Source organism: Gopherus flavomarginatus, chromosome 1 (genome assembly GCF_025201925.1).
Source record: "Gopherus flavomarginatus isolate rGopFla2 chromosome 1, rGopFla2.mat.asm, whole genome shotgun sequence".
Taxonomy (NCBI): Eukaryota; Metazoa; Chordata; order Testudines; family Testudinidae; genus Gopherus; species Gopherus flavomarginatus.
In genome coordinates this window covers 216,196,624-216,214,961 of record NC_066617.1, presented here as the reverse complement: position 1 = coordinate 216,214,961, position 18,338 = coordinate 216,196,624, and the positions used below count along the sequence as shown (strand labels likewise).

The 18,338-nt window shown below is 42.0% G+C and overlaps 1 protein-coding gene across 7 annotated transcripts in view; it reads left to right on the top strand.

The window, feature by feature from the left end:
- Positions 1 to 18,338, top strand: part of SYTL5 (synaptotagmin like 5) — a 167,162-nt gene that overhangs the window by 46,033 nt on the left and 102,791 nt on the right. For 6 of the 7 annotated variants that reach the window (XM_050936521.1, XM_050936518.1, XM_050936523.1 and 3 more), the window contains exon 2: positions 16,219 to 16,720. The exons of the other annotated variant lie outside the window; for it this stretch is intronic. In XM_050936521.1, coding sequence (XP_050792478.1) covers positions 16,602 to 16,720 — 119 coding nt within the window. In that variant the 5' untranslated portion in view covers positions 16,219 to 16,601. The remainder of the gene's footprint in view (positions 1 to 16,218; positions 16,721 to 18,338) is intronic. 7 annotated transcript variants of the gene reach the window in all.

Sequence of the window (18,338 nt, the reverse complement as noted above, 5' to 3'; positions counted from 1 at the left end):
GTAGTCAGAATAAATCTTTTTTGTTTTCTAATTGGTAATCTGTAGCCTTGGCATCTTTCTACAATTGTTACTCAATTTTACAACAACTTTCACTAAACGAAATGTGCCTCAAGTGGTGTCTGCTGGTTATAACATGACAATTCGATAGGTTAAACAAGTAACAACCAAAAAATGACTTATGATTGCAGGGTTAAATATTGTCTACCTGACCTCTCTAAGATGTTGAAGTCCCACTTAGATCTGTCAGTTAACTTGTCCTTAATGTGTGTTTGGAGATAAAAAGACTCCCTTCCAGCTTTTTTCCTCAGACTCTGTCCTGTCTTTGACCTTTATGTGTTTTGAAAATTATCATAAACTGGCATTGTGTTCAAATTCAAAATGAATATTAAAACTACTGTAGCTTATATTCTTTGTAGCATTTCTACTCATCAACCTGAAGATAAAAATAATCTCTATAGTTCTTCTATACAGTGTGCTGAGATTTGGTAATGGGCTTGATGAATCATTTTTTATATTGGGTTCTCTGACATTAATTCTGACTTGAGAAATATCAGCATACGTGGAGAAAGGTTTCACCATTTACATCCTAGCTGAAAACAGATAGTACTGTTTTTTCTGAAGGAACATATTTATGGGAATCTTTCTTTAAGTTCTTAAATATTTGTAACTACAAGCTTCTGACTTTGAAAGGGAGGATTAGAGCTGGCTGAAAAAAGGAATTTCTATCCCGGGAAAAATTTCAGGGTTTTTGGGGAAAAGTGTTGTCCTGACTGGGATAAAAAAAATATGAAAACAATGACATTCTTTGTGGGACAAGTTTGGAAAAATTCCATTGCAGGAGAACTGAAATTGAATTGTTTGGCTGGCTACTTGCCCACCTGGAAAGTTCTTGTCCATTTCACTTTCTCCCTGGAGGCATTGATAAGAGGTCGTCATTTCAATTTTCCCAATAGAAAATCATTTTTTTGCCAAAATTGAAGTTTTCACATGAAAAATTTTCAGCCTGAATTGGAACGAAACGTTAAAATCTTGAAAAATCTTCTTGTTTTGACTGTATTAGTTGGAACATTTTGACTTTTATATTATGACATAAAAGTCAAAATGATAAAGTCAAAATGAACTGTCTTGATAATTTCCCATTGGAAAATTTTGACTAACTCAATATGTTCCCACTAAAAGTTTAATTTAATCCAATCAGCATTTTTCTGACAGAAAACTGTTCTGTCAGAAATTTTTTGACCAACTCTACTCACTACTTTTTGAAACCATTCTGTTATGATGAAAGAAATAGTCTTTATTTTGGCTTCTGCAGTAAGTGATTGTCTGACTAAGCCCTCTACACCAACATTCCACATAAAGATGGGCTAAAGGCCATCAGGAATAGTATCCCTGATAATATCATGGTAAACCTGGTGGCTGAACTTTGTGACTTTGTCTTCACCCACAACTGTTTCACATTTGGGGACAATATATACCTTCAAGTCAGCGGCACTGCTATGGGTACCTGCATGGCCCCACAGTATGCCAACATTTTTATGGCTGACTTAGAAAAACACTTCCTTAGCTCTCATCCTCTAACGCCCCTGCTCTACTTGTGCTACATTGAGGACATCATCATCTGGACCCATGGAAAAGAAGCCCTCGAAGAATTCCACTATGATTTTAACGATTTCCATCCCACCATCAACCTCAGCCTAGACCAATCCACACAAGTGGTCCATTTCCTAGACACTACTGTGCTAATAAGCAACGGTCACATAAACATCACCCTATACTGGAAACCGCTATACTTACCTACATGCCTCCAGCTTCCATCCAGGACACACCACACGATCCATTGTCTACAGCCAAGCTCTAAGATATAACCGCATTTGCTCCAATCCCTCAGACAGAGGCAAACATCTACAACATCTCTATCAAGCATTCTTAAAACTACAATACCCATGTGCTGAAGTGAAAAAACAGATTGATAGAGCCAGAAGAGTACCCAGAAGTCACCTACTACAAGACAGGCCCAACAAAGGAAATAACAGAATGCCACTAGCCCTCACCTTCAGCCCCCAACTAAAACCACTCCAGTGCGTCATCAAAAATCTACAGCCTATCCTGAAAGATGATCCTTCACTCTCACAGATCTTGGGAGACAGACTAGTCCTCGCTTACAGACAGCCTCCCAACCTGAAGCAAATACTCACCAGCAACCCCACACCATACAACATAAACACTAACTCAGGAACCTATCCTTGCAACAAAGCGCAATGTCAACTCTGTCCACATATCTATTCAAGTGACACCATCATAGGACCTAATCACATCAGCCACGCCATCAGGGGCTTTTTCACCTGCACATCTATCAACATGATATATGCCATCATGTGCCAGGAATGCCCCTCTGCTATGTACATTGGCCAAACTGGACAGTCGCTACGCAAAAGACTAAATGGACACAAATCTGACATCAGGAATCATAACATTCAAAAACCAGTGGGAGAACACTTCAACCACTCTAACCACTCAGACTTGAAGGTGGCAATTTTACAACAAAAAACTTCAAAAACAGACTCCAAAGAGAGACTGCTGAACTTGAATTAATATGCAAATTAGATACAATTTATTTAGGTTTGAACAGAGACTGGGAATGGTTGGGCCATTACACTAATTGAATCTATTTTCCCATGTTAAGTATCCTCACACTTTCTATCAGTCATCTCAATTATCACTTCAAAAGTTTTTTTTTCCTCATGCTGACAATAGCTCATTTTAATTGATTGGCCTCTTACAGTTGGTATGGCTACTTCCACCTTTTCATGTTCTCTGTGTGTATAAATATCTTCTTGCTGTATGTTCCAGTCTATGCATCCGATGAAGTGAGCTGTAGCCCACAAAAGCTTATGCTCAAATAAATTTGTTAGTCTCTAAGATGCCACAAATACTCCTGTTTTTGAGTGAAACAGACGTCTTTCACAACAGAGCAGGTGGAAGCACTTTGTTAAATAAAGAATGTAATTCTCCTCTCTAGTTTTACTGTACAAGCTGTACATCATGTCAAACACCTTCCTGTTGTTAGTATTACAGTAAAGCTTAGAGGCACCAAATAGATAGGGATCCCATTGTGCTATGCACTGTATAAATATACATAGTAATTGATAATCCATGCCCAAAACAGACTGCAATCTAAATAGACAAGACAGATGAACAGTGAAAGGGAAAACAGAGCTACAGAAAGGTCAGGTGACTTTCTCATGGCCATGCAGCAGGTCAGTGGCAGACCTTGTGGTGATCTGCTGCATCCCAGCACAGTGCCCTATCCATTGGACCAAATCACCTCAGACTATAATATACAGTACACCCTCACTTTTTCCTCTACGTTTGGAGTATTGTAGGGATATAGTGGGGAAGACTCAACATAATTTAGAAGGGAATCTGTCAAAGTTCCATATTATTGTACTTGTTGCTTATTTTCCAATCCAAGTGAAGTTATCAAATAGTAAATTCTAACTGCCAAAGGCCGAACTAAAACTCTGGTTTTAATATGAGGAGGGGCCCTTACGTGTACTTTGAAGTAATCTATCCAATATCAGCAAATTCCATTTGCTGATTATAATTATAACCCCCATATCTGATTAGTATTTTTAACCGTTGGTATTTCAGATACACTGCAGGCTGTTGAACAGAACGTTCATATAAGCTGTGCATTATAGTGTTGTTTTAAATCTACCCCCTTCCAGAGTGAAATTCATTGCATTTGCATTTCATCACAAAAAGTGACAACAAGAGACAGGATATAGTTTAAACATAACAAGGTAAGATGGAGCTCTGTATAAATGCTACTTTAACAAGTGTTGCAAGCAAAATGATAAAATTGAGGTGACTCATTTCCTAAGCTTTTTCTTTCTGGGTGATTTCACATCACACAGATGTTCTTTTGCTTTGCAATAGCAAATGAAAAACATTTTTTTTTGCTTCATTTTATGGTGGTGATAGTTTCTGTTTTTTGTTTCATTTTACAAGCAGACACTGAATTTGTTTTCATCTGCATTATGAGATACGCAGTTTCTTTTTGTTGAATACTCAGCCAGTAAAATGAACTCTATATACTCAATGGTGAGAAAAACAAAAGGAGAAAAATTGTCACTTTGTGGATTCCCTCCCTGCCTCCTACTTTGCATTTAAATGTAACAGTTAAAGCTAGGCAGTACTTATATCAGGGGTCCCCAACGTGGTGCCCACGGGCGCCATGGAGCCCGCGGGAGCATCTAAATGCACCCGCATCCTGGTTGGTGGTTGAGTATCCGCCGAAATGCTGCCAAAATTCAGTGGCATTTTGGTGGCAATGCCTCTCGATGACGTCGCTTGCTGCTGACAAGCAATGTCATTTCAGCGGCATTTCGGCGGAAGCTTGACCGCCGCCACAGTCCTTCTGGACGAGAAGGTTGGGGACCACTGACTTAGATAACGAAACTAGAGTTTTGTTTGGTTTCAAGCTTCATTACAAAGGCAAAACTCAAGCCAGGCTTAGTGTATTTCAGTGTGAAATCTATGAGCTGGGCTTCTGGTTTGGCTGAGGTTGTCATAAACAGATAAAGGTTAATGTCTCTTTTACCTGTAAAGGGTTAACAAACAGGGAATCAAACACATGACCAGGGAACAATCAGGAGACAAGATACTTTCAAATCTTGGTGGAGGGAAGCCTTTGTTTTTTTGGGGGTGGGTTTTGCTTTGTTCTCTCTGGGTCCTGGAAGGGGCTGGACGTGCAACCAGGTTTCTTGCCAATCTCCCTGCTACAGTCTCTTATATATTCAGAATAGTGAGTAATTTAGTAAGAAAGGCGGTTATAGTCTTTTGATTGTTTCTGTATTTGCAAATGTGTAGTTTGCTGGAAGTATTTTAAATTGTATTTTGCTGGGGGGGGAGACTTCTTTCTAGTTTCTATAAGCTGACAGACCCTGTAACTTTTTACCATCTATATTGCAGAGATAAACTTTTACCTTTTTTCTTTCTTTTTATTAAAAGTTTTTGCTTTTAAGACCTGTCTGATTTTTTTCCCCTTGTTGAGGCTCAAGGGAATTGAGTCTGTACTTAACAGGGAAGGAGAAGGGAGGGGAAGGGTGGAATCCCTTTGATTTAGATTCACGGAGCGTGAATCTGTCTCTCTCTCCAGGAGACCTAATTTCTCTGATTTAAGATTCAAGGAGTTTGAATCACGGTAATCTTCCACGGTAACCCAGGGAGGGAAATCCTAGGAAAGGCAACTGTGAGGAAAGGGGTTTACTTTCCTTGTGTTAAGATCCAGGGGGTCTGGGTCTTGGGGGTCCCCAGGGAAGGTTTTGGGGGGACCAGAGTGTATCAGGCACAGGAATTCCTGATTGGTGGCAGCTTATCAGATCTAAGCTGGTAATTAAGCTTAGGGGAATTCATGCTAGTACCCATATTTTGGACGCTAAGGTTCAGAATTGGGAATTATACTATGACAGAGCTGCACTCTGGTCAGAATCTGGTGGGGAGGAGGGCATGCTCACGAAGGTGGCCTTATATCACCAGTGGGTCCCCACCACATCTGGGACTGTTAGAAGTTAGTTAAGTCCCTCAAGGCTGTTCTAACTTCCGTCAGCTATTAATGGCTGTGAAAAGATTGTTTCACCAGCCCTGGATCTTTGGAGCACAACAGCACTCCACATGTGCCTTCTTTTCCTAGTTGTGTCCCTAATGCTCCCCATGCCAGAGACCATGGGTGGGATATCGCTGGCTCAGTACTACCTTTATGGGAGGGGAACTGCCAGCTGGCCAATTACAGTGACTTTCCATTGCTTTTGAGCTGAAATGGGACCAAAGATCTTGGTGCTGCTTGTCGAAGTTCTTAAAACACTGTAGTGTCTGGGCACCTCCCAGAATGATGAAGTGTGCACACACAGATATATCTACCTTCTTTTCCCTCCTGCACATGGCTGGGTTGAAGAACCAAAGACTGGATTTCTTTCTGAAAGAGCTGAAGGTTCAGCCTGCTGTCTCCTAGGATTGAGTTTCAGATTCATGGTGGGTGACCTAGAAAACTCTGTCCTCTGTAGAGCTGCAGGGTTTCACTCTATCATTGATGGTTCCATTGTCGCTGTGATGGTGGTCATGAACACAAGGGTGAGGTCATCCCTCAGGTATCTTGGGCTGCATCTGTGGAGAGCTAAAAGTGAGGGCTAAAACTTGGAATTTGACCAGTGTTAACTGGGGAGACTATGAAGAGAGAAGAGTGTTGCAGTGATGAGCTCTGAATGGCCTGTGTTAGCTGAGCAGATGGGCTGCTGTGGGGTGAACCAACTGTAGCTTATCCCCCAACACAACTAGGTAGGCAGAGAGAACACAGTAATCCAGTCTGGAGGTCCGGAATGCATGGGTCACTGAGTACATCCACACAGCCGTTAAACACCTGCAGCTGATCTGGGTTAGCTAGCTCGGGCTTGAGGAGCTTGGGCTGTGGAACTGAAAACTTCCATTTGGGCTCAGGCTCTCCTCTCGTGGCGTCCCAGAGCTTAGGTTTTGCATCTGAGCCCTGAGAATCCAAGTCAGCTGACAAGGTCAGTCATGGGTATTGCTGTGTAGCTGTTACCTCAAGTTTCAATCTGAAGTGGATATGGCCTTTTTGCTGGCCATCGATGGAGAAGGGCATTTCCATCTGGGGGGAGCGGAATTACTTGTGTATCCAGAAGCTGAGGAGTCTAGATGGGTGGCAAGGCTGTGAGAATTGTATTCATTTTCAGAGGCAGACATGCTCAGAGGAGGAAAACGTGTGTGTTAAGTGTCCCAAACACTAAAATTATTCATATCACAATAGATTCTGTAAATAGTGTCCTTTGGTTCCAAAGCAACTAGGAACCCTCCTCCATAATATTTAGCCATATATGTACAGCCCTGTGCTGGAAATTAGACACCGCTGCGGGGTTTTTGGCTCTGATTATGGAAAGAGTAGTAATCTTGTAGGTAAATGAGAAGAGCTTTGCCAAGACAGTGTGAGAACGTTGGCATTATTCCTCATCTAAAAGAACAGTTTCCAAGTTATGCTTATGTTTGCATGATGAATGTGATGTAGGACTTTATTATTTTGAACTCAAACATACCTGGGGGAGGGATAGCTCAGTGGTTTGAGCATTGGCCTGCTAAACCCAGGGTTGTGAGTTCAATCTTTGAGGGGGCCACCTAGGGATCTGGGGCAAAAATCAGTTCTTGGTCCTGCTAGTGAAGGTGGGTCTGGACTCAATGACCTTTCAAGGTCCCTTCCAGTTCTAGGCAATAGGTATATCTCCAATTATAAAAAATTATATATAAAAAAATGTATAATACTGAACTTCAGTAGGTAATACTCATCTAAGAAATTGGAGGTTTCAGCATACCTTTATGGGCTTTTATTCACAGTGATGTTAACATGAGTGAACTTTACTCTGTACTTTTAACAATTTCAAATAATGTTACTGCCAGATGAGTGCATGGTATTTTCATTAATTTAGTAAATATTTTGTCAGTCTGTATTTCTTCCTCATGCTGCATGTAAAGGACTCAAAGCCCATGTCAGAGTCTCTTGAGAAGAAAGAAGTAGTAACTGTTAGTTTTATTATTTATATTATGGTAACATCTGGAGGCCTCAGTCAGGGATCTGTGTCCCATTAACCCAGTTACTGTTGCAAGAAATTAATAATTCTCCTCTGACAGGTACTGTGCCACTTCACTTCAGAGTTTGCCAAATAGGCTCTTAAAGGAAGAAGCCCCTTCTAGTTCCTTTGAAAACTGAGCAGGTTAGTACAACAAGTATTTCCTGGTATTTTGATAGCTGAATGACTGCTGCTGGCAAACATTACGTTGCACAGCTGGGTGTGTGCATTGTGCAAATAGATTGTTGGGGGAAGTGAGGCTGGTTTTTCTAGTTCCTGTATATAGCATTCTGTACCTATAGCAGTATTCCACAGTTAGAACAGAAAAACAGGTGAGCCAGCCACTTCACTTTAAAAAAGGTAAGATTTACATGTGTTAAAGTTCTTAGTATGGTATATAACTTGAACACTTTTGTGGGCATTTATTAGAAATGACAGTGACAATCCTTTCTTCCTCTTGTGTAGAATTGTATGTTGGCCTGGATTGTGGAAAGAGGCAGAAGTCCCAAATGGATAGATAGTTATAGACATGGTGTGCTTTTTGAGAGTTTAGCTACTTATATTATCCTAGTTCTAGAGTTCATTTTTTGACTTCCCAGTGAGCGAGTCCGGGGTGTATACAGACTTGCTGTGTTTTAACTGAAATCTAGAAAGTTAATATATGTATCAGTGCCCTTGGCACTGTACTGTCAAAGCCAGCATGTTAAGTTATTGGTGAGAGGCATTACACCAAAATGGAGAAAAGTTCAAGAATGGGCTCTCGTTCTTTCCTGATAGATCGAAGTGGAATGAAAGAGCCCCTTGATCTCTGTCTGAATAGGTCGGGCTTAGTGTACCCTAGAAATGGTTTACCTGGTATAGCTATATCAGCAAACCCCTCCTAGTGGAGATGCAGTTTATAGTGGCAAAAGAGTGACTTTACTTGTATAGCTTATACCATTTCCACAAATGCAGTGAGTTTGCTGTTAACTGCATCTACACAAAGGCTTTTGCTGGTATAGAAATGTAAAATATCACACCCCTAACCAATATTACTGTCCAGGCAAACATTTGCAGTGTAGATCTGGCCTCAGTGACAGTGAAGGTGTGCTGCCTTAGTTTTGACACCTGACTGCCATGTTAGCGAGCATACCAAAAACATACTCAGTGATGCTGTATCATAAAATCATTGAATATGCACAGACTTCTAAGTAAATAATCACAATGGTTTAGAAGCAGGAGGGATATCTTATAACAGGAGCTGTTTGATAGTGGCAACAGTGAGAGAGTTCATTAGGAGTACATTTTCATCCTGCTTCCCCTTTATATATTCCCCTAGAATCCAGAGGGACTCTAGCCAAGAAACATGGGAGATTTTAGGTGAGGGAGTTCTGGAATGCAAATGAGATTCCTGATTAATTTTGTATATAAGCACATGTGCAGTTGTGTTTGTAAATATTGGTGGCTCCTCTGGTGGCTAAGAACTTGTCTGAGGCGGTATCTTTACTGCATGCAAACCATGGGGTAAATTAAGCCATGGTAACCTAACCAGCGATAATGCAACCACATCATTGTGCTGTCATACCCCACATATCCATTGCATCTCTCCGTGACAAGCAATACAGCTCTCTGGGCAGGTATCCCAGGATTCATAGCACTACAATTCACTGTGCTGCTCTGTACTCACATTTGCAGGGTGTTGTGGGACAACTTGCCTGTTCCTTCTGGGGATTGTGGGAGGAAAAGGTATAGGTCCACAAAATTCCATTCCTGGAATGGCCTGTGGTGGTGTGCTATGTGCTGAAAGGTAGGTTTGGATCAGGCTAATCCTAATAACAGGGACCAAAGGCTGCTGGTTTTTATGGAGACAATGTTTTGTTTTGTGCAAGACCCGATGCCTCCCAATGCATTGCAGTCAACTTTCAGGTCTGAATCTGACATCCAATCGTTCCTTCCAAAAAACAAACAAACCCTGTTGCACTGATTACGGAATTCTCCAGCACTCAATAAAACCCACATCTCTTAATTTGCCTTTAGTATTAAATTAGATCTGGCTATGATTGAAGAGGCAGCTGATTTCCAAGTGCAAAATACTCATTCTGAACAAGCGGCAGACTGGCTTTGAGAACCACTGGCTTAGATAATGCAGCTTCCAAAAACTGTTGATTCACCTCTGTGTGTTTATATATTGAGCTGAATACAACTGATGTTAGATGATTTCCTGACTACAGTAGGACCTCAGAGTTATGAACATCAGAGTTACGAACTGACCAGTTATCCCCCTGCCCCATCTCATCTGGAACCGGAAATATGCAATCAGGCAATATGTGTTAAATGTAAACTACTAAAAAAAAGGGTGGGATGGGAGTTTAAAAAAAATGTGACAAGGTAATAAAACTGTTTTTGTGCTTGTTTCATTTAAATTAAGATGGTTAAGAGCAGCATTTTTCTTCTGCAGAGTAAAGTTTCAAAGATGTTTTAAGTCAATGTTCAGTTGTAAACTTGAAAGAACTACCATGATGCTTTGTTCAGAGTTACAAACAACGTCCATTCCCTAGGTGTTTGTAACTCTGAGGTTCTACTGTACTTAGATAATTAGATTCAAACAGGAGAATGTGATAGGAGAATAGAAATCCAATTTTGGAGACTTATTTCCTTTCGGGCTATATGTGAAATACAGGCCTATCCCTAATACTGTGTTGTCGGTAGCTCTTTTAAATACAGAAGCATTGTGGGGTTTTCCTTTTAACTAGTATCAAACCATTTATTAGCAATTGTGGCTATCTTTCTATTGAGCAAAAATTCCTGCTGTTATTGATACATGTCTAAGGCTATGTCTACATTACAGCTTATGTCGGCCTAACCCCCCTGAGTGACAAGTTACATCAACAGACACGCCGGTGTGGACAGTGCTATGTCAGTGGGAGAGCTTCTCCCACCAACATAGCTACCACCTCATGCAGAGGTAGTTTTACAGTGCTGATGGGAGAGATGCAGCTGTATGTGTAGACAAGCCCTAAGTGTTTTGTTTAATAAACATTTAGGTACAACAGAAATATCCACTGTTTCCCACAAAATGGATGGAAGCCAAAACAAATACTGTCTTGTGAGATTATTCTACTTTATCTGTTGTAAAGCAGGTGATGGTTTTGTGTGCACATCACAATATAACTCGTACAAGCTTGAATGAAGGTGATGGAACCACAGGATCTGGCCATGGATAATTCAGATCTTGTTCCCCTCTGTCAATAGCAGGTTCACTCACTAGGACATACTCAGACTCTTTGTCCCACTTCAGGGCATTATCATCAATAGCCATACACTGGAGTGTAAAGTGCTTCCTTAGTGGTTGTAGCATAAGAGGAGAGACAGAGCTGCTACTTCCACCTTGTGCCTGGTGGAGGAGTGAAGGAAGGTGTGGACTGGGTGGAGCCTAGGTTCATTGCTTCCCCTCTGCCCCACATTCGCCTCCACCCCTCCATATGCTTGTCAGTATTGATGCACCAGCAGGCTGGGTGACTGCACTATGGCTGGGGTAAGCCATGTACGGTTTACTTCCCCCAACCCTCAGGAGAAGCAAGGGAGACCAAGAGGGCAGAGCAGAACAATGCTCAAACCACTGAGCTGTCCCTCCCAAGGTCTTGAAGTATACGTCCAACTTAAAGCACATGATTAGTTGCAGGGAAGCTAATAGGAATATTCATGTGCTTAAAGTTAAGTATGTGGTTACATACCTCGCTGAACTGAGACCTTGATGTCCATCAGTAAATTGGTATGGTGAGAATTCCAACTGTTTAGAAAAATGATCTGGCTGCTGAATCCAATGGTTCCAATTGTGGAACTGTCCAAGACTCTGTAAATCAAATTAAATACTGTCACTATCCCAAGAGCAACCCAGGAACCAGACTGTGGGCAGGGTCACAAGAAACTTCCCAATTTCCCTGCTCCCATTTGGGATTTGGAGGTAGAACCTATATCTTGTCCAGATAATGCCTCCCACTGAAGCTGGTGGCAAGGGAACCAGGAAGCAGACTTTGACTCTGCCTAGCACAGAATATTTCTTCTGGCATAGGCGCACTGATAGGTGTATTGCAGGTTCTGCCCACACACCAAAGTGGTGGGGGTAGGAATAGAGGTCCTATGGAGGTTGCTGTTCCCCTCCTCCTTCCCTTGCATTACAACCTGCAATAAGGGCTATTTGCACTGGTGGTATTTATTTTGTTTTGTTTTATTATTTGTATGTCTTTAGTGCCTGGTCCTGGTCCATGTCCATGACCAGGGCTTCTAGGTAGCCTTGTATCCCCTTATTCCCCTGTGCTGCAGCTTTAATCAGCCCATAATCTTGACTGTAGGTAGGAAGGAAAGAGAATAGTGTTTTATAAAAGTAGTTTAACAATTTTTATATAGGGTAGAATATTTTGTAAATATAAAACCAGAGGAAAACAGTAACTTTAGGTGACACCTACATCAGCAAGAGCCAAATCCGGCAATCATTACTCAGGTAAAGCCACCATTGAAATCAGGGAGATTTTTTTCATGAGTAAGGACTGAAGGATTCATCCCTAGACTACTTCTGTAAAAGATTCAAAACGAGTTTTCAAATAGAGTGAAATTTTTACAGCTATGTAATGGGAGAACTATGTGGCACTGAACAGTTAACCGATGGTAGGTTTTACACAAGAATAGACTTTAACTACAAATACCTTTTAAATCTGGATAATGTACCTGATAATTGTGCCCAGTTGTCCACTTGGTAAATATTATAATATTCCAGAAGATGTTCCATAACACAAGTTAAATCAGTTTCAATAGACTTCACAAACAAAGCTGTAATGATTTCTGTGCAGGATACAGGTGGCATTAATCCACTAGTTTACAGTGTAGACAGGCAGATATGAACACAGAAGTTGTCATACCTGGAGTCCTTCCAGTTCACTTTCCTGTTTCTGAAACTAATCATCACTGGATACTTTTGAGAGAGGAGTAAAACTACAAAATGGATAACCTGCCCATCGGAGTAGACCCTCACCTGTCAGTTAGTAGTGAGTTTCTACCTGAAGCATGAGTTACTTTATCCAATGTAATCATGTGTATTCTCATTATCCACATTCATGCCTAATTTTTCTCTGAATCCTATCTTTGGTGATATCTGGTATTAGTATATTAAAACTCCCCAGTTTGTAAACTGAATTGAATTAGATTTAGAATTGGCTCAATTGGGCTTTCCGGAAAGAATTGTTTGTGGGATTAAAGCTTGGTAATGGGACGTTCACTTTGCAAGTAGATTTTTTCCGTATTTGTTTCCAGTCTCCCAGCTGCACAAATACAATATGTTCGCCAGTAAGAACTGCAATATGCTTTGTACATGCAACTCGTATATTAGAAGTAATTGCTCTTAAATGGCTCCATATTTTTGGCTATCGAGTATTGCTAAGAAGTATAGGGAATCAAAGAATGAGCAGTCACCATTTGCTCAGCACCTGCATGTAGCAGGAGGAGATGTGCACAGTACTCAGCAGTGGATGCACACTTAAGCACTCCCAGCACACTGAAATGAGACTGGCTGAGAGAGAGGAAAAGTGGATGTGTTGGGGTGGAAGTGAGGCATGGCCAGGGCATAGAGGCTGAAGTGGAATCCAGCAAATGCAAATTATGTTCATAGCTATCAGTGTTATGTTTTTCAGCTACTCCTTCTGCCAACTACCAGCAGAGACTTCTTCAAGTGCACTTTAGAGTGGAAATTAGAAGAAACAGTTCATTTTTGGTGCTTTTCTCTCAGAAGTAACAGATCAAACATGTTGTTAATCATTGTGAAATTGCTTAAAAGTATATTTAAATTGTTTTATTTTTATGGTATATTTAAAATCGCAATCTGGACAAAGGAGATATTCTGATCCATGACTCAAATATTTGTTTCCCTGCTTCCAAGAGGGATAAGCACAGAGATGGGAGTGGGGCAGTCCTGAAATCTATTCCTAACTCCGCCGCTAAGTTGCTGTGTGCCTTGGGCACATCACTTAACCTCTTTTTCTTACTTTCTTCACCCACGAAAGGGGGCATGATAATATATTTGTCTGAATCACAGTAGTACTGTTAAGATCCAGTGTTGTTGTTTTTTTACAGCACTTTCATCCCATAAAAAACACTGCTGTTGTAATGTTGCAACTGAATTGCTTTCAGAGAAAAAGCAATCTTCTGTACAGGAGCTGTATATAGCTCATGTAAGTTTTTTTCATTGATCTGAGGTGGGTTTTTTTTTTTTAACATCATTCTGAGAAGAGGTTATGAAATGTCAGATATAATCCCTGTGGTAACAGAAGTCAGTGCAAAGGAGACTCTCCTGAAAGTGTGACATTTACTTACTTTACTAGTAAGCTCACCACCAAGCTGGGGTGGGGGTGGGGTATCTCACACTTGGACACTAATTTTTCAGGATTTCTGTTGCTAGATTTAAGTAATTTAGTGGAAAGGAATTCTTCATTTTGTCCAGTTACACTGTATTGTGGCTTTGCTTTCGTTGGTGGTGACTAGGTGGTGAAACATAAGGTTATCGATCCCTATTATTGATGAGACAAGGTAGGTGAGGTAATATCTTTTATTGGACCAACTTCTGTTGGTGAGAGGTACACAAGCTTTCAAGCCACACACAGCTCTTTTTCAAGTCCATTGTTGTCCATTTTAGCTGTACATCATTCGTATTGCTTCCACCTCCGTACCAATTGCATTGGTCTTTTGCTTACATGGAAGATGCAAGAAAGGCAAGGGAAGCTTTCAAAAGTGACTGGAGAGTAGGTTTAATGTGGAAGGAAAGCTGCCGGTACTGTATACCAGCGCTGCATATTTCCATTGGACCCAGCCTCTCATCCCCTTCTAAAATCAGACTTTTCCAACACACTCAGACTAGATCAGCCTTTGAAAAGATTCTCACAAATATAAAAATATACTTCTATCTTAAATGAATAAGCTCTGTATCAGTCATGCCTTCCTTCAGTGAGACACTGTTCCAGTTTGAGAGAGAGTGATTAGAACTTCCAGGTTAACGGCTTTAAAATGTTAGTTATCTTGTCATGAACCACATGAAGTAGAAGCAAACTGTTTGAAATGGTGGTATGTTTAGTACTTGGATATAGACATTCAGGATTCTTGTTGTTCTGTTCTACTGTGTGTGGGAGGGGGAGGAGGGAGGAGGAAGAGGGAGGAGAGGAAATGTGATATCCTTAGAGCACATGAAGACATCTCGTGCCCAATTCTGCCATCCTTCCTCTCATTAAGCAGTACCTTTCTATCCAAGTAGTCCCACTGAAATCTGTGGAATATTTGTGTGGAATGGTGCTAATCATTATAAGAATAGCAAAATTAAGTACAAAGTGAGTTTAGCAAATTCAGGACTTCCACCACCAGAGAGTAATTGCAAATGAAATTACACAAGGAGGGGCACCTGCATGATGATATTCATACACTTAAGACCAGTGATGAGCTGCCAAAATCTTAACAACCGGTTCCCTACCAGGTCTTCGGCAGCACTTCGGTGGCAGGTCCTTCACTCGCTCCGGGTCTTCGGCGGCACTTCAGCGGTGGGTCCTTTAGTGCCACCAAAGACCCGGAGCGAGTGAAGGACCTGCCGCTGAAGTGCCTCCGAAGACTTGGAGCACCACCTGGTGAGTACAAGCCCCAAGTGTTTATTTTTTTACGTATGGTGTTTTTTTTTGGTTATCCCTGCTGGGCCCCCGTCAAAATCGGACTCCCACGCTTCCTAAAACTGGCCCTGCACATCGGGGTTGCAAAATAGTATCAGGGGCTGGGTAGGGAAGGCTGTGCCTCCTGAAACAGTCTGACCCCCCCGTCTGACCCCCACCCACGTCCTGCCCCCGAGTGCCCCCCTCAAACCTGCAACCCATCAATTCTCCCCCTGCTCCCTGTCCCCTGACTGCCCCGACCCCATCCACCACCACCCCTGACAGACCCCTAGAACTCCCATGCCTACCCAACCCCCCCATTCCCCATCCTCTGACCGCCCCCACAGAACCTCCGCCCCCTCCAACTGCTCCCTGCCCCTTATCTAACCCCTCTTCCCAGTCCCGACCCCCTTACTATGCTGCTCAGGGCAGCATGTGTGGATGCTGCGCTTGCAGCCCCCCTCTTACCTTGCCACTCAAAGCGGCAGGAGCTGCAGAGCTGCCCAGAGCTCTGGTGCCGGCGGCTCGGTGTGCTGCGGCTCTGCAAGGGGGGAGAAGCGGGGGAGTGGTTGGGGGAGCTTCCCCAGCTGGGAGCTTAGGCGGGCTGGAGACAGGACTGTCCGGCCCACGGACTGGAGTTGTTTGCCCACCTGCCCGCCCCTTTAGGAGCTGGTTCTACACCAGCTTCTGAATTTAACAACCGGTTCTTGCGAACCGGTGTGAACCGGCTCCAGCTCACCACTGCTTGAGACTAAATAGTAGCAAAGAGAAAGCACTGGCCATAGATGACCCTAGGGCAATCTGTTAGTCAGCAGGTGGTTAGACATTGATTCTTCTGCAGTTCCCAAACCATTATTTCATGTAGCTTCACTTAGATGAGACCAGAATAATGTCAAAATCACTTCCTTTTATTTCTTTTTGACTTTCAGATAATTTGAATCTAAATATCCAGCTGTTGGGTGGCTTCAGACGACAGTTGATGTGTTGAAAGATTAACTCAGACACCTTCTGTGAATGTGGGTTGAAGGCTTGCAGCATGTCAAGGAAGACCAGAAAAGATGCAATGAACATTCTGTAATCAGGAAAATGAGAGAATTTCTTTGAGAACACAGCAGAAACCTTTCTTTCCTGCAGCTGGAACATGTGGCCACATGTTTTTGATATTTGGTTAATTTAAAAAAGGACTCTCTGTCAGGCTATCTGGTGACCTTGTAAATCTTGTACCTGTGTGACAAACGTGCCTTTGAAACTTGCAGTAAACAGTTCATTCTCTGGAAAACCCAACTGTTGGAAAAATCACTATTGAAGAATCATGTCAAAAAACCTGGAGATCATCAATTTGTCATTTTTGTTGGAACATGAGAGGGAAACAATACTGGGAGTACTGAAGAGAGATGAGTATTTGAAAAAAGTGGAAGATAAGAGGATAAGGTAATCTTGTAAAAATTTGCTTTTTTTCATTCTCTCTTGGTTGAGTTGTTAGAATATTGCGAACTGGGTAGGATGGCCAGGTGCCTGGTTTTTTACCAGAAAGTCCAGTCGAAAAGGGGACCTTGTCAGTGTCCAGATAGATCTGCTGACTGGACATCCAAAGTTCAGTTACTGCGGGTGAGGAAGCACCAGCTCATTACCCACTCCAGCCCCTACTCAACCGGGGCTGCCTCCTACCTGTGTCAGGCAGCTGCAGCTCCCAGCCCCAGCTCTGCAGGTGAGACCCTCCCAAACCGGGCTGAGGGAGAGGGGAAGAGGAGAGGGGAAGGGACAGGACAGGGGAGGTTCTTGCACGCCTGCTGGAGTGTCCAGATTTTAAATATTATGAAGATGGCAACCCTAAGACTGAGGCCTGACTGGGGGGTCTCTTCACTGCCATGTGGGAGTCCTGCATTTCAGGAGTGACTTTAGCACTTCAGCACAATTGCTCTTCTAGTCTCATGTGAATAGAAGTATGGCGCAAGTGGGAGGTGGGAGGAAAATGCTAGTTAATGCATCTTTTTGTAAATGTGTGTGACGCATGTATAGCTACAGGGTAAAAGACTGGGGAGAATGATATCCTGGTTAGCAGAGTCATTGGAAACTTGAATCCAGTACCTCTTTGTTAACAAACACACATGAATTCTGTAGGTTTGTTGTTTCTTTGTTTTGTCTCGTAAGTTGGAATGTTACTTCATGCAAGGCTAAACTGCAACAGAATGCCAGTGCATGCTGAGAATTAATGATACCTAGATCTACTGCATACCTTGGAAATTTGCCATAAGATTGTCTTAATACGTTTGTAGAACATTTTAAATGTGCTAAAATTATGCCATAATGAAATCTGATACTTTACATTGAAATATGTACAAATTCTCTTGATTGATGTTCATTCCAAATTTAAGATCCCAGTATTCATGTCTGATTCCCACAGAAATGGTCAGTCAGTCTCAAAGTAACAAAATCTGTGATATCCTTGCCACTGCCTATGTTCTTCTTGAACAGGAAGTCATCAGTTAGGCACTAATACTGAATTTTGGTAAAACAGAAAATGGCAGTTATGCTGCAATAAAAATTAAAGTACTTATTTTCTAATATGTTACCAAGTTCATTTTTCTGTTGATGGGCCGATTAACTCTCGTACTGAAGGCGACTGAAAAAGTGTATGGCAAATGTTTTTGTATTTCAAGTAGAGTTAGAAATATTGCCTGGTACTGGTTCTGCTATTTTGTTTGAACTGATCCCATGCCCTCAAAAGGGTTAAACAAAGCTCTTCTGACTCTCTTCTCAGAGAGAATGGCTATGTTTTTTATGTGTTCCTTCAGAGCCAATGAGTGTGAGTGAGCATGGTGTCAGTAGTAGCTGCAAGGAATAGCTCATTGCTACTTTCCCTGACAGTGTTCAGGGGAAGGAATTTTGCAATCCAAGATTTTAGGATAGCAGCCTTGCCTGCTAGCTCTCAAAAGACCCTGGAGGAAGGTGTAGAGACTCCATGAGGCTTAGTAAACCTCTCCTTTCCTGAAATATTACACACAGTTTGAAATGGAAGTGGATTGTGTGGGGACAGAGGACAATGGGG